Source organism: Oryctolagus cuniculus, chromosome 9, assembly GCF_051225735.1.
Source record: "Oryctolagus cuniculus isolate XC-2025 breed Fujian yellow rabbit chromosome 9, ASM5122573v1, whole genome shotgun sequence".
Taxonomy (NCBI): domain Eukaryota; kingdom Metazoa; phylum Chordata; class Mammalia; order Lagomorpha; family Leporidae; genus Oryctolagus; species Oryctolagus cuniculus.
In genome coordinates this window covers 65,435,639-65,450,342 of record NC_142875.1, presented here as the reverse complement: position 1 = coordinate 65,450,342, position 14,704 = coordinate 65,435,639, and the positions used below count along the sequence as shown (strand labels likewise).

The 14,704-nt window shown below is 36.6% G+C and overlaps 1 protein-coding gene across 1 annotated transcript in view; it reads right to left on the bottom strand.

Moving 5' to 3' along the window:
- Positions 1–232: 232 nt before the first annotated feature.
- The window catches only part of LRRC63 (leucine rich repeat containing 63), a 57,475-nt gene continuing 43,003 nt past the window's right edge, over positions 233–14,704 (bottom strand). Inside the window, exons 9-10 of the mRNA XM_017343483.4 lie at positions 13,358–13,597; positions 233–1,081 (exon numbers count right to left, since the gene is read on the bottom strand). Coding sequence (XP_017198972.1) covers positions 868–1,081; positions 13,358–13,597 — 454 coding nt within the window. The 3' untranslated portion in view covers positions 233–867. The remainder of the gene's footprint in view (positions 1,082–13,357; positions 13,598–14,704) is intronic.

Genomic DNA, 14,704 nt, shown 5'->3' with positions numbered 1-14,704 from the left:
GAATTTATATCATTTCACTAATTAACAATGATATTTTACTTAACTGCATATAAAAGATATGCTATATATGAAACAATTCTATGACATTCTAAAATTGTTAAATCAAAATCCTCGTTAGTTTCCTTTGTTAAACCTTAGCTCTTAAAGCTTCAAGGTCTGTTCTGTGTGATGTTGATTTGCAATGCAAGTTTGTAATTTCTACTCTCTTTTTTTTTGGGCTATCAGTGAAAGCCTTGGGAAATGCTGATGCTGGCCTATGGCATCCAGCTAACGCCCAGTATCTCAGTGTTATGAGATGAAGGTCAAAGCGACCATTAGAGAATGTTCCAGTTTTTAAAAAGCTCAGATGAAGAATTCAAACAACTAAAAATAAGACTGAAGTTACTCTTTTATTCTCAAAGCAATCCAAAATTGAGATGGTTGGCACTGGACAGAATTCCACAGAAATGCACTTAGATACATGACATGAGATAACAGAAATGGACTTGGATACATGGCACGTGGCATAAACCCCAGCAAGAACTCTGAAATGCTATCTTGTCATTTAGCATTGCTGCATTAAAGCACCAGTTGTAAGATATAACCACTTCTGCAAAGGATTCTAACATTTTTTCTTTGTATAGTAAAGAGACTTAAATTTTCTTAGATCTTCATTGAGCTCTAAAGGCCTTTTATGAATCCTTGTAAATTTTATGTTATACAACAATTTCTTAACAATCACCACATTTCATAAAGGAGATAGGATTGCCAAAGGGATTCATATGAGAAGGCACTTATGCCTTTTACACACAATCTATATTATCAAAGAAATAAATTACTGATACCTAAATTTTTGTTACTTTTATGGTGTAAATGTGAATCACCATATTATGATTCTTTTGTTGGTTCCACATTTAGTTCTATTCTTTTCCCAGAAATACCTTCGATAAAATAGGTGCTTTCCTTTAATCTTCTATAACAGGAAGGAGAACAGACATGAAACATAATAGGAAGCTGTGAGGTTCCAAAAATATCACAGGAACGGATGATCCGTAAACCTTCACCGAACATGGGGCCGTGGCACCAGTCACACCTGGATGTGCTGGCATGGAGAACAAATCAAGTCAGAATTTACGAAATTTCTACTAAAGTAAAAATGCTCTGATTGCTGCTATGCAAGACAGAAGGAATACAGAATATGGCTTTTACCTTCATTGATATTATTATTTAGAAGAAGTGCTTTCTATCAAGTGAAAAATAAAGTAGATATATGTGGAATATAACCCTAGCTTTCTAACATAAAAAGTATATTATGCATAGTAAGAATAGACACTAAGGATAGATATTCAAATGAAAACAGTTGCTATCCTTAGAAAATGTGATCACAATGAATTTTAAATTTCTTTACAATCTTTTTTATGTTTTTCCAAATTTTCTATAAAAATGTTATTTTTATAATTCAAACCAAATAAATTTTTTAAAAACTTTATTGAAATATAATACACTACCAAGAAATGAACATAGGTATACAGATAAATGAGTTCTTTTTGTCATCTGGTCATACTCATAATCAACTCCCAAATTAAGAACAAAGAATTTATTTGAAAGACAAAGTTACAGAGAGAGGTAGAGCCAGAAAGAGAGAGTCTTCCATCCGCTGGTTCACTCCCCAAACGACCACAACGGCCAGAGCTGAGCTGATCGGAATTCAGGAGCCAGGAGCTTCTTCTGGGTCTCCCACATGGGTGCAGGGGCCCAAGAACTTAAGCCATCTTCTGCTGTTTTCCCAGGCCATAGAAGAGCTGGATTGGAAGTGGAGCAGCCAGGACATGAACTGGTGCTCATATGGGAGGCCGGCACTGCAAAGGGCAGCTTTAACCCACTTCGCCACATATGATAGATCTATTTTTAGTTTCTATTTTTAGTTTCCATACTGTGTTCCATAATGATTGTACCAGTTTGCATTCCCCCAACAGCATATTAGGGTACCTTTTTTCTCTACATCCTTACTGTCATTTGTTATTTTTTTATTTTTGGGTGATAATCATTCTAACTGGAATGGGGTAATAAATCATTGTGGTTTTTTATTTGCATTTTCCTGATGACTAGTGATCTTGAACATCTTTTCATGTATCTGTTGGCCATGTGTATTTCATCCTTTGGAAAATGCCTGTTCATTTCCTTTGCCCATTTGTTAACTGGGTTGTTTGTTTTATTGTTGTTGAGTTTTTTGAGTTTCTTATATATTCTGGTTATTAATCCTCCATTGGATGCATAGCTTGTGTTTTCCTTTTTTTATAGTTATGTGATTTATAATGTAAATTGACTTACATTTTCATAATGTTTCTATTGATTTCAGCCTGAAATCTCAGAAGTATAATGTGAAATAGTATTCCCACTTACTTGCATATTTACATTTAATAAAAATATAATATACTCTTTGAACCACTAGGTAAATACTTGTGTTTGATTTTTATTTCTATGCATTATACTCTGTCAGGTAAAAATTCAATAAATTGAGTTGTTTTTTCAGTTACCCTGATGAACACAGAATTGAAGTAATTCTGTTTTTTCCTCTATATGAATATAGACAAGGGTTATTAAAAATAATCAAACCACAAGATGTCAATTTCACTCATCTATATTGAAGTGGTTTTTTTTGCTGTATATTAGCTATCACAAATCAGAAAAACATATAGGCTATTTGTCTTTTGGGGTCTTATTTCCCTAAATATAATGGCCTGCAGTTGTGTCCATTTTGTTGCAAAAGGATTTCATCCTTTTTATGGCTGGGTAGTATTCCATCGTGTGTGTGTGTGTGTGTGTGTGTGTGTGTATACCACATTTTTTATCCAGTCATCAGTTATCTGGGTTGATTCCATATCTTAGCTATTGTGAATTCACTGCTATGAACATGGAGGTACAGATAACTCTTGCATATGCTGATTTCATTTCCTTTGGGTATACTCCCAGCAGAGGGAGGCTGGATCATATGATAGATCTATTTTTAGACTTTTCCAAAATGGGAAAAAACACAGAATTTCATTTCACTGATCTTTGTGTTTTTTTTTTTTTTAATTTTAAATTCTATTTGTTCTGTAATTTTTATTTCTTTTTTCCTACAAATTTTGAATCTGATTTGTTTTTGTTTTTTAGGTCCTTGAGATGCACTAATATATTATTTGATACCCTACCAATTTCCTGATGCAGGCACTAATTGCTATAAACTTTCCTCTTAACACTGCTTTTGTTATATCACATATGTTTTGATATGTTGTGTTGTCATTCTCATTTGTTTCAAGGAATTTTTTGATTTACCTTTTGATTTATTCTATGACCTACTCTTCATTCAGGAGATGTTGTCCAGTTTCCATGTGTTTGTAAATTTTGTAGAATTTCTTATGTTGTCAATTTCCAACTTCATTCCATTGTGGTCAGAAAATATACATGGCATGATTTCAATTTTTTAAAAGATTTTGAGACTTGTTTTATGACTTAGCATATGGTCTATCCTAGAGGATGTTTCATGCACTGTTGAAAAGAATGTGTATTCTGCACCTGTGGGATGAAATATTCTATAGATATCAGATCCATTTGGTCGATAGTGTTTCTTTGTTTTTTTTTGTTTTTGTTTTTGTTTTTGTCTAGTTATCCATCCATTTAATTAAAGTGGGGTGTTGAAATCTCTCATTATGATTGTATTGGAACATATGTCTCCCTTTAGATACAATAACATTTGTCTTAAATAGCTGGGTGCACTAGCATTGGGTACATACATATTTACAAAATCACATCTTCCTGTTAAGTTGATCCCTTAATCATTACATAAACACCTTCTTTGTCTTTTAAGTTTTTGTCTTAAAGTCTGTTTTGTCTGATTTAAGGTAGCTATGCCTGCTCATTTTTATTTCTATTTGCATGGAATATCTTTTTCCATTCTTTCACTTTCAGTCTGTGTGTATTTTTGTTGGTAAAATGTGTTTCTTTTAGACAACATATAGATGAGCCTTGTTTTTTTTTAATGCATTCAGCCAGTCTGTATATTTTAATTGGAGCATTTAATCTATTTACATTCAAGGTTATCATTGATAAGTAATGACTTGGTCCTGCCACTTTCCTATAAATATTCCTTTTGTTTATTTTGGATTTCCTTTATACTATTGGTAGGAAGTTTTCTGCCTTCCAATTCTTTCATGATGCTGATTATCTTTCTCTGTTTCTTAAGTATCATTTGTCAGGCTGGCCAGGTGGTGATAAGTTATTTAAATTTTTGTTTGGCTTAAAAGGTCTATTTTGCCTTCCTTTATAAATTAAAGCTTTTCTGGATACAGTATTTTTGGGTTGACAGTTTCTTTCTTTAAGGACTTGGTATATATCTCTCCATTCTCTCCTACTTTCTAGAGTTTCTGATGAGAAATCTGCTGTCAATCAAGTTAGAGATCTTTTAAAGGTAATCTGACATTTCTCTCTTGCACACGTTAGTATATTATCTTTGTATTTTACTTTTAAAAATTTTAATATAATGTGTCATGGTGAAGACTCTTCTCTGATCATGTCTATATGGGGTTCTATGTGCTTCCTATTATTTGTATGTCTATATCTTTCTCCAAATTTTAAGGACATTTTCTTCTATTATGTCACTGAATAAGCTTTATAGCTCATTCTGTTTTTCCATTCCTTTAGGAACACCCAACAGATGTATATTTGGTCATTTGATGATATCCCATTGATCCTGAACACTGTTTTTATTTCTTCTAATCTTCTCTTCTTCTTTTTTTAATTGAAATATTTCAAAAAATTTGTCTCTACCTTAGGTATTCTTTCTTCTTCCTCATTAAATCTGTTAAGTCTTTCCACTGTATTTTTTGTTTGAAATATTCAATTCTTTATTTCCAATATTTCAGTTTTGTTTTTCTTTATTATCTGTATCTCCCTACAGAATTTTCCACCCATGTCATGTACAGATTTCCTTAATTCTTATAATTCCTTTTCTGTGTTTTTGGATAATCTTACAATCATTATTTTGAATTCCTTTTCAGGTGATTTGTCAATCTCTTCATTTTTGCAGAATAATATTGAAGTACTATTTTTTTCCTTTTGGAGAATCATATTGTCTTCCTTGTTCATGTTTCTTGTATTTCTATGTATAGTTTTATGCATCTGGGGAAACACTTGCTGTTAATTCTTCTGAAGGCTTTCTTCTTGGGAATGTGCCATATGTTTTACTGGAATGCCTGAGGTTTACAGCTGATATCTCAAGGTGTGTGCTGGTTGGTACCAGGGAGCTCTAACCAGTGTTTGTGGGTGGGGCAAGAGTCCAGAGTGACATCCAAGTTGGCCATGGTGAATCTCCTCTATCCTCAGTAGATGGAGAGGATAGTTTCATTGGTTGGTGTGTTCTTCTCTGAGCCAAGATAATTGCTTAGTGTTAGCTAAAGGTGTCCGCACACCCCATCCCCTCAGCACATGAACCTCACAAAGGATCTATGCCCTCTGTAGTGTGAGTGATGAGCCCTCTGCAAGGTCCCTGCCCAGCATTCAGGGAGTTCTGAGCTTCTGGAGTGACTGAACGCTCAAAGTCCTAGGCACACCCACACCTTCTCACTTTCCCAGCCTATGTATAACACAGTAATAGGATTTCCACAGTCACAGGGTGCAGGGCTTTCACAGTCACAGAGAGCAAAGAAGTCACTCTGCCTTGGGAGCCTCCCCAACTATGGAGTGAACTGCCCATCCCCTGAGCAAGCTATCTCCTCAACAAAGACTACTGGTGTTCTGTTCTAGCAAACTGAGCATGGTGCTTTGGTGGCAGGAGTGGAGGGAAGACATGTTCCATTACTTCCTATAGCTAACTGGGTACCCTGTTCCCAGCCAGCTCTCCAGACTGGAATTAAAATCAATGGGGACCATGGAGTTCCCCCTCAGATAAAATTCACTAGTGGCACAGGGGCTGCTGCAGCCTACAAATACCTTACTCTGGGTAGATGGTATTTCCTCTGCCAGCTTCTAGGTGTTTTCATGGAGGGAGGGAAGAAGGGAAGGAGTGTTATTTTTCTTCCTGATGCTAGGTGGGTGCCCTGCTTCCCACCAGTTTTTCAAGCTGAATTCAAAGTCAGGTTTGTACAGGTTTGTGCTATTGATTTTTTGTGTTGATTTTATATCCTGCAGGTTTGTGCACTGTCTTTGCTGCTCCACTGTGTCTCTCTTCTGTACACTGTCCACTGAAAAATTCTTTCCAACTGTCCTCTGGAAAGGCAGTCCCTCCTCAGTTCTTCTGGTATCTTCCCAAGGTTAAAATCAGTGAGTCTTTTCTCTATTCAACCATCTTGGATCTCAGATTTTCTCCCATTCTGTCACTTGCCTCTCACTTTGTTAATTGTTTCTTTTGCTGTGCAAAAGAAATTATCAGGGTTGGCACTGTGGCATAGTGGATAAAGCCACCACCTAATTGCTGGCATCCCATATGTGCGCTAGTTTGAGTGTGGGATGCTCCTCTTCTGATCCCGCTGTCTGCTATGGCCTGAGAAAGCAGTGCAAGATGGCCCAAGTCCTTCGGCCCCTGTGCCCATGTGGGAGACCTGGAAGAAACTCCTGCTCCTGGCTTCAGATTGGCCCAGCTGCAGCCATAGAGATCATTTAGGGAATGAACCAGCAGATGGAAGACTTTTCTTTCTCTATGCCTCTGCCTCTCTGTAATCCTGACTTTCAAATAAATAAATCTTAAAAACAAACAAACAAACAAACAAACAAAAAAACTAACCAAGTACCAAAAAGGAAACCTGTTAAAGTGAAATGAACACTATGAGAAACGGTGACTTGACTTGCCCTGATTGTTGATGAACAACTTAATACGTTATCCCTCTTAGTATTTTTGTTTGTTCTACTTAATACTATTGGTTGAATTCTGTAATTAATACTCAGTTATTCTTAAGTGTTGAAACTTAAAAAAAATAAAAATAAAAAAATAAAAATGGTCACTAGCCTGATGTATTTCTATTTGTCTATTTTTATTTTTTTTAACCTGTGCTTCTGAGGTCTTATCCCCTATGATTTCCTCTAGTGATTTGACTGTTTCAGATCTTAGATTTTGATCCTTCATCCACTTAGAGTTGATTTTTGTATAGCATGTAAAATCAGGGTCATATATTAAACTTCTGTATGTGAAAATCCAATTTTCCCAACACCATTTGTTTGAAGAATTGGTCCTTTCTTCAGGGAGTGATTTTAGGGTATTTGTTATAGATTTGTTGATTGTAAATGACTGGGTTAATTTTGAGAGTTTCTAATCTGTCCCATTGGTCTACATGTCTATTTTTTTTGTTAGTACCAAGCTGTTTTGATTATAACAGCCCTGCAATATGTCTTGAAGTCTTGTATTGTGATGATTCCAGCTTTGATTATTTATGGTTATGTTGGGTATCCAGGGACTCTGTGTTTCCATATGAATTTTAGGATATTTTTCAAAATCTATGAAGCATATCCTTGGTATTTTGATTAAGATCACATTGAATCTGTAAATTGCTTTGGATAGTATGGATATTTTGATGATATTAATTCATAAAATCTAGAGATATGGAAGATTTTTCCATTTTTTGTCTGCGTATATTTCTTTTATTAATGTTTTATGATTTTCATGGTATAGATCATACACACCCTTGGTTAGAATTTATCCCAAGGTATTTAAATTTTTTGCAGCTATTATTGAATGGGACTGATCTTTTAAGTTCTTTCTCAGCCAGAATATTGTTGGTGTATAACAATGTTATTGATTTTTGTATTGTTTTTATATCCTGCAACATTGCTAAATTCTCTTATGAGTTCTAAGAGTCTCTTAGTAGAATCTTTTGGTTACCCTATAGAAAGGATCATTTCATCTGCAAACAGTGGTAATTTGACTTCCTACTTTCCAATTTGTATCTCTTTGATTTCTTTTTTCTTGCCCAATTTATCTGGCTAAAACTTCCAGAAGTATATTGAATAATATTGGCAAGAGTGATAATCTTTGTCTGTTTTTGGGTCTTTGTGGAAATGCTTCCAGCTTTTCCCCATTCAATGTGATACTGGCTGTGGGTTTGCCATATATTGCCTTGATTGTTTTGAAGTATATTCCTTCTGTATCCAATTTTTAAAGGTTTTAATAATGAAAGGATATTGTATTTTGTCAAATGCTTTTCTGTGTCTATTGAGATAATCATATGGTTATTATCTTTCATTTTATTGTTGGTTTGCATTGTTGAGCCATCCTTGCATTTCTGGGATAAATCCTACTTGATTTGGGTAGATGATTTTTTTTATGTGTTTTGGATTTTATTTGCTAGTATTTTGTTGAGGATTTTTGTATGTATGTTTACTAGGGATATTTGCATTTTTCAGTTGGATCTTTTTCTGATTTTGGAATTAAGGTAATGCTGGTCTCATAGAATGAGTCTGGAAGTATTTCCTCCCTTCCTTACTGCTTTGAATAGTTTAAGAAAAATCTGGAGTAGTTACTCCTTAAAAGCTTGGTAGAATTCAGCTGTGAAACCATTAGGTCCTGGGCTTTTCTTTGTTGAGTGGGTCTTTATTACTGACTCAATTTCAGTCTTAATTATTTGTCTATTCGGGTTTTCTTTATGCCTTAATTCTGATAAATTGTATGTGTCCAGAAATCTATCCATTTCTTCTAGATTTTCCAATTTGCTGGTATACAACTGTTTGTAATAATTCTTAATTATTCTTTGTATTTTTTGTGGTATCAGTTGCATCTCCTTTTTCATCTCTGATTTAATTAATTTGGATATTCTCCTCCAGTTTTTTTTATTATTATTTAAGCTAATGGTTTACCACTTTCATTTTAAAAAAAAAAACTTCTTTATTTCACTTATGTTTGGTATAATTTTTTACTTCTATTTTGCTTTTTTATCAACTAATTTTAATTATTTCTTTTCTCCTACTAATTTTGGATTTGATTTATTCTTGTTTTTTAGGTGCTTGGGATGCATTATTGGATAGCTCATTTGGTACCTTTCTAATATTTTGATGTAGGCACTAATTATATCCTGTAAGCTTTGATACGTTGTGTTTTCACATATCATTGTGGTCAGAAAAGATATATGGTATGATTTTGATTTTTTTAAACATTGTTGAGACTTCTTTTATGGCCTGGTGTATGGTCTATTCTAGAGACTGTTTCATGCACTGATGGAAATAATGTGTGTTCTGCAACTATGGGAAGAAATGTTCTGCAGATATTTATTAGGTATATTTGATCTGTTGTATAGATTAGCTCTATAGTTTCTTTGTTAATTTTTTGACTTGTTGATCTGTCTATTTTTGAAAATGGGGTGCTGAGTTCCCCCATTATTATTGTACTGGATCCCATGTCTCTTTTTATATCCTATGGATTTTTATTTACAAAACTGGTAACCTAGTATTGGGTGTATATACAGTTACTATCCTCACATCACCAAGAAAGATAATTAGCATCATGAAAGAATGTGAAGGCACAAAACTTCCTAGTAAAAGAATAAAGGAGACTCAAAATCAACAATAGGAATATTTGTGGGAAAATGGCAGCAGCAAGTTATTATTTATGTATAATAACTGAATATAAATGGACTAAATTCTCCAATTAAGATATAGACTGGCTGAATAGATTTTTTTAAAGAAGACTGATTTATATGCAGTCTATAAAAAACACACTTACCAATAAAGATACACACAGACTGAAATGAAAAGATATTCTATGTGGCCGGCGCAGTGGGGCACTAGGTTAATCCTCCACCTGAGGTGCCAGCATCCCATATGGGCGCCAATTCTAGTCCCAGTTGCTCCTCTTCCAGTCTAGCTCTCTCGTGTGGCCTGGGATAGCAGTGATGGATGACCCAAGTGCTTGAGCCCCTGCACCCACAAGGGAGAACAGGAGGAAACTCCTGGCTCCTGGCTTTGGATCAGCACAGCTCCAGCCATTGTGGCCATTTGGAGGGTGAATCAACAGAAGGAAGACCTTTCTCTCTGTCTCTCTCTCTCTCACTGTCTGTAACTCTACCTGTCAAATAAATAAATAAATAAATAAAAGATATCCATGCAAATGGAAATCAAAAATGGGCAGATATAGCTACACTCATATAAAAAGCAGAAGACTCTACGACAAAAACTTCTAAAAGAGTCAAAGAAGGTCATTATGAAAGATGGTCATTATGCATTTTAAAATAATTTGAGAGGCAGAAAGCCAGCCAGCAAGATAACTTGAGCTATTATCTGGTGATTCACTTCCTAAATGCCTACAACAGCCAGGGAAAGGACCAGGCTCAAGCTGGGAGCCCACTTGGGTGGAGGAACTCAACAGCTTGATCCATCACTACTGCCTCCAGGGTGCACATTAGCAGGGAACTGGAACTGATAATAGAGCTGGTCTCCAGCCCAGGCACTCCAATATGGGATGCAAGCACCCCAAGAGGCTTCTTAACTGCTTCCCCAAATGCCTGCTCCCAGTCTTTTAATTATGATAAAACAGGGAGGCTAAAAAAGAAAATCTACTGTTACTATTTTCCATTGCACTTCCCTTATTACTGGTGATATTGAGCATTCTTCATGTTTATCACCCATCTGTAGACTTGCTTTTTCCTACCATTTAACCAATTTTCTGTGAGTTATAGCTTTCTGTGTCTGTGAATTCACATCTTTCATCACTTCTGAGACTGTGTAGTGATTATCTCATGAAGCATTGTCTCTGGTCTCCCATTCTGGGACCCTCAGTGTATGCTGATTCTTCTTCTTCGCTCTTAACTCTTACCTCTGTCTGCATCTTCATCATCACTTCTTCAGGTCTCTTGTCATTTGTATATAATACACTATTTCATCCATGCCCCAGGTGAATTTCAATTATTAAACTTTTTGTTTCTAGAATTTTGTTTCATTTAAAGTTTCTTTTGCATATCTTCCTGATCATATCTGGAAATCTCTTTAAAAGATTTATTTATTTACTTATTTATTAAAAAGGTAAAGCAATGGGGGAGAGAGAGAGAGAGAGATTGATTGAGACTGAGATGGATTTCCATCTGCTGGTTCACTCTACAAATGCCCACAATGGCTGAGGCTATGGCAGGCTGAAGCCCAGAGCTAGGAACTGCACCAAGGGTGGCAGGAAACCAAATCCTTGGGCCGGGCCATTTTCTGCTGCCTCCAAGGACATCAGCAGGAAGGTGGAGCAGAAGCAAGGAACAGCTGATACCTGGGATTCAGTCCAGGCACTCCAACATGGAACGTGGGCAGCCAAAGCAGCAGCTTAACCTGCTGCGCCACCAAGAGTGACCCAATAATCTCTTAACTATTTTTAAAAATATATTTATTTCTTGAAATACTCTGAGAAAGTATTGCATAGTCTTTAAATAATGCCAATATCACACATGTTTGGAGATTAGTATCCGCTGATTGTTTTGGGTAACTTTTATTCTTAGTGTCATGTTTCCCCATGTATTGGAAATTTCTTTCTTTTTTTTTTTTGACAGGCAGAGTTAGACAGTGAGAGAGAGAGACAGAAAGAAAGGTCTTCCTTCCGTTGGTTCACCCCCCAAATGGCCGCTACGGCTGGCGCGCTGCACCAATCTGAAGCCAGGAGCCAGGTGCTTCCTCCGTTCTCCCTTGCAGGTGCAGGGCCCAAGCACTTGGGCCATCCTCCACTGCCTTCCCGGGCCACAGCAGAGAGCTGGCCTGGAAGAGGAGCAACTAGGACAGAACTGGCGCCCCATCTGGGACTAGAACCCAGAGTGCCATCACCGCAGGCGGAGGATTAGCCAAGTGAGCAGCAGCGCCAGCCTATTGGAAATTTCTTTAACTTGTGAGACAATATTCATTTGGACTTGATTGTATGGACCTTTTATGGACTAAACTGAGTTTATTCCTCTCAAAAACATTTGTTCTGCAGAGAGAGAGAGACATCATTCACTCATTTGGGATTTCTTACCCCTTTTTTGGCTGGGTTCACATTTTACTCGGGAATCTCAGTTTTAATTCCTCTGCCTGTGGTGAAACCAAATCTCATGGGCACCTATCTATTAACCACTCACTGATTAGGTTTTTATTCTTAAAAAACATTTGTCCTTGGAGATTTTTTTTTACTATATACTTTACCATGTTCAAATTTCGTGAGTATCAACATATGAATTCTTTAAAGTTGTAAAACTTCTGGGCCTGGATCTTTTTCATTGGTAATAGGTCTTTAATAATTTTTTTTCAGTTTCTCTAGTGGCTATTAGTCTGAATTTGCCTTTATTGAGTCAATATTAGTAATATATATATATATATATATTCCTGGGAAGCCATTTTACTTAAGCATAAAGTAAATATTTGGTAAATCAGTGATTCAGGCACTGGTGATCAATATTTAAGTAGAAATCATTTCAAACCCTCTGAGAGGAATCAGAAACAAACCTGTGTAGATGAAATGTGGGGGTTTTGCAAACCCTAGTCTTGAGATCAGGCAATGGTCTTTGAAATTAGAGGGAAAGAAGTCACTCATGTATACTTTCCGTATTCCTGTTCTCTGTGAGGTTACAGTGGAATAACGTGTTCCATCATCTAGAGTGCCTAGGGCTATACAACAGAAGGACCTACTTCTATGTTACTCAAGAATTCATATAAAAGATTTATGCCACAGCTGTATAGACACTGCCAGTTATACCCCAGCAACCTGCACTTCGCGTTGGACTTAAGTAATAACTTCATTATATTAGAAACTAGGGCCAAATGCACACGGCACTATTACACTTGAAGAACCAGAAGAAGCAATGTAGAGAATCATATGTATGATTTTGTAACAGAGTGTGTATATGTGTGTGTGTGTTTGTAAAAGTATCCTTTGGAAGCACCTGGCTCCTGGCTCCTGCCATCGGATCAGCGCGGTGCGCCGGCTGCAGTGCGCCAGCCGTGGCGGCCATTGGAGGGTGAACCAACGGCAAAGGAAGACCTTTCTCTCTGTCTCTCTCTCTCACTGTCCACTCTGCCTGTCAAAAAAAAAAAAAAGTATCCTTTGGGCCTGTAATGAAAACATATTAATTTTTAAAATTATTTGTATATTGGAGAGGCAGAGAGATGCAGTTCCCATCTGCTGACTCACCCACAAAATGCCTGCGACAGCCAGGACTGGGCCAGGCTGAAGCTGGCAGTTGGAAACTCAATCCACATGGGTGACAGGGACCCAACAACTTAAGCTGCCAATCACTGCCTTCCAGGGTCTGCGTTAGCAGGAAGCTGGAGTCAAGGGATGAAGGCAGATGTCAAACCCAGGAACTTCAATATGGGATACAGTGTCTCAAATGCTAGGCGAAATGCCTGTCCCAAGAGAATTTTGGATGCTCAGAAGTGTATTTTGGTTAAAACAACTTCAGAATTTACTTACCTTTTTAGTAACAGTTTAGCTTTCACTGGAATCTTTTCATATAATTTGTGTATATTATTTACGAGCATGAACAAAGCAGTAATTTGAGTAAGTCGTTGTGGACTATTCAAAGAATTCTCTGTCCAAAAATAAGGCAGGGTGAAAGTATTCTCCAAGTGGATTTTTGTCAGGTTAAGCCTTAAAATGCCAGGTGGTAAAGAAGTCACATAATTCCCATCAATATGCAGTTTGTCAAGTGATCTGTAAATGAAAAGACTACATTTAAAACATATTTATATAATTTATAATTTTGAAATAAAATTCTGCTCCAGTGTTCTTGAAAATTAGTACTATATTTAATAGCAATAAAACACATGCAGAATTTTTAATTTGATAAACAATGAGACAAAGATTGATAAAGACAGACAGACAGATCTCCCTTCCTCTGGGTCACTCTCCAAAGGCCCACAATGTCCAGGGCTGGTTTAGGCCAAAGCTGGGAGAAGAGAATGCTTCTGAGTTTCCAGAAAACATGGCAGGAACCCAACCACTTGAGCCATCACCAGCTGCACTCCAGGCTGTGCCTTAGCAGGAAGCTAGAATCAGGAGTGGAGGTGGGACTTGAACCCAGGCACTCCGATGTGGGATGAGGGCATCTGAATGTGCTTCAGAATGGAAAAATTTATTATCATCAAAAATACAATAAATTCTTCAAAATTTATGTGTAAGCTCAAGGTAATTGCAATTAAAATTCTAACTTTGTGTTTATATGTGTTGAAGGAGGAATTATATTAAATGATCTTTAAGGTTATAATCTAAATAGAATGGCTGAGATTATTATTGAAAAATAATTTAGTTATTAAAAATTATTCTGAAGTCATAATCAAGATATTGTAATACTGACCCAGAAGGACACGGATGAGCTTCAGATTTTTAAAAATTAATATGAGAAAGAATCAGAGCTTAACATTAAGTTTACACTGTGTGGAATGGGCTTTGGTCATAGTGACAGACCCCAGTTAAGGTGCTCCTGTCCCACATCAAAGTGTCTGGGTTGAGTCCTGCCTGCGCCTTCTGATTCCAGCTTCCTGCTAATGTGGACCTCAAGAGGCAGCAGCAGTGCTGACTCTGTTGATTGGTTCCAGCCGTCATGTGAGAGACTTAGATTGAATCCTGGCTCCTGACATAAGCCCTACCCAGCAGTGGCTGCTGCAGCATTTGGATAGGGAGCCAGAGGATGGGAGCGTTCTCCTACTACCCCCATCTGCACCTCAAATAAATAAATAAATAAAAGTTTAAAACAAAATAAAGTACACAGTATATTAGGAGTATTTTGTGCTTATGTATTTCTTCTCCTTCCAGAAAATA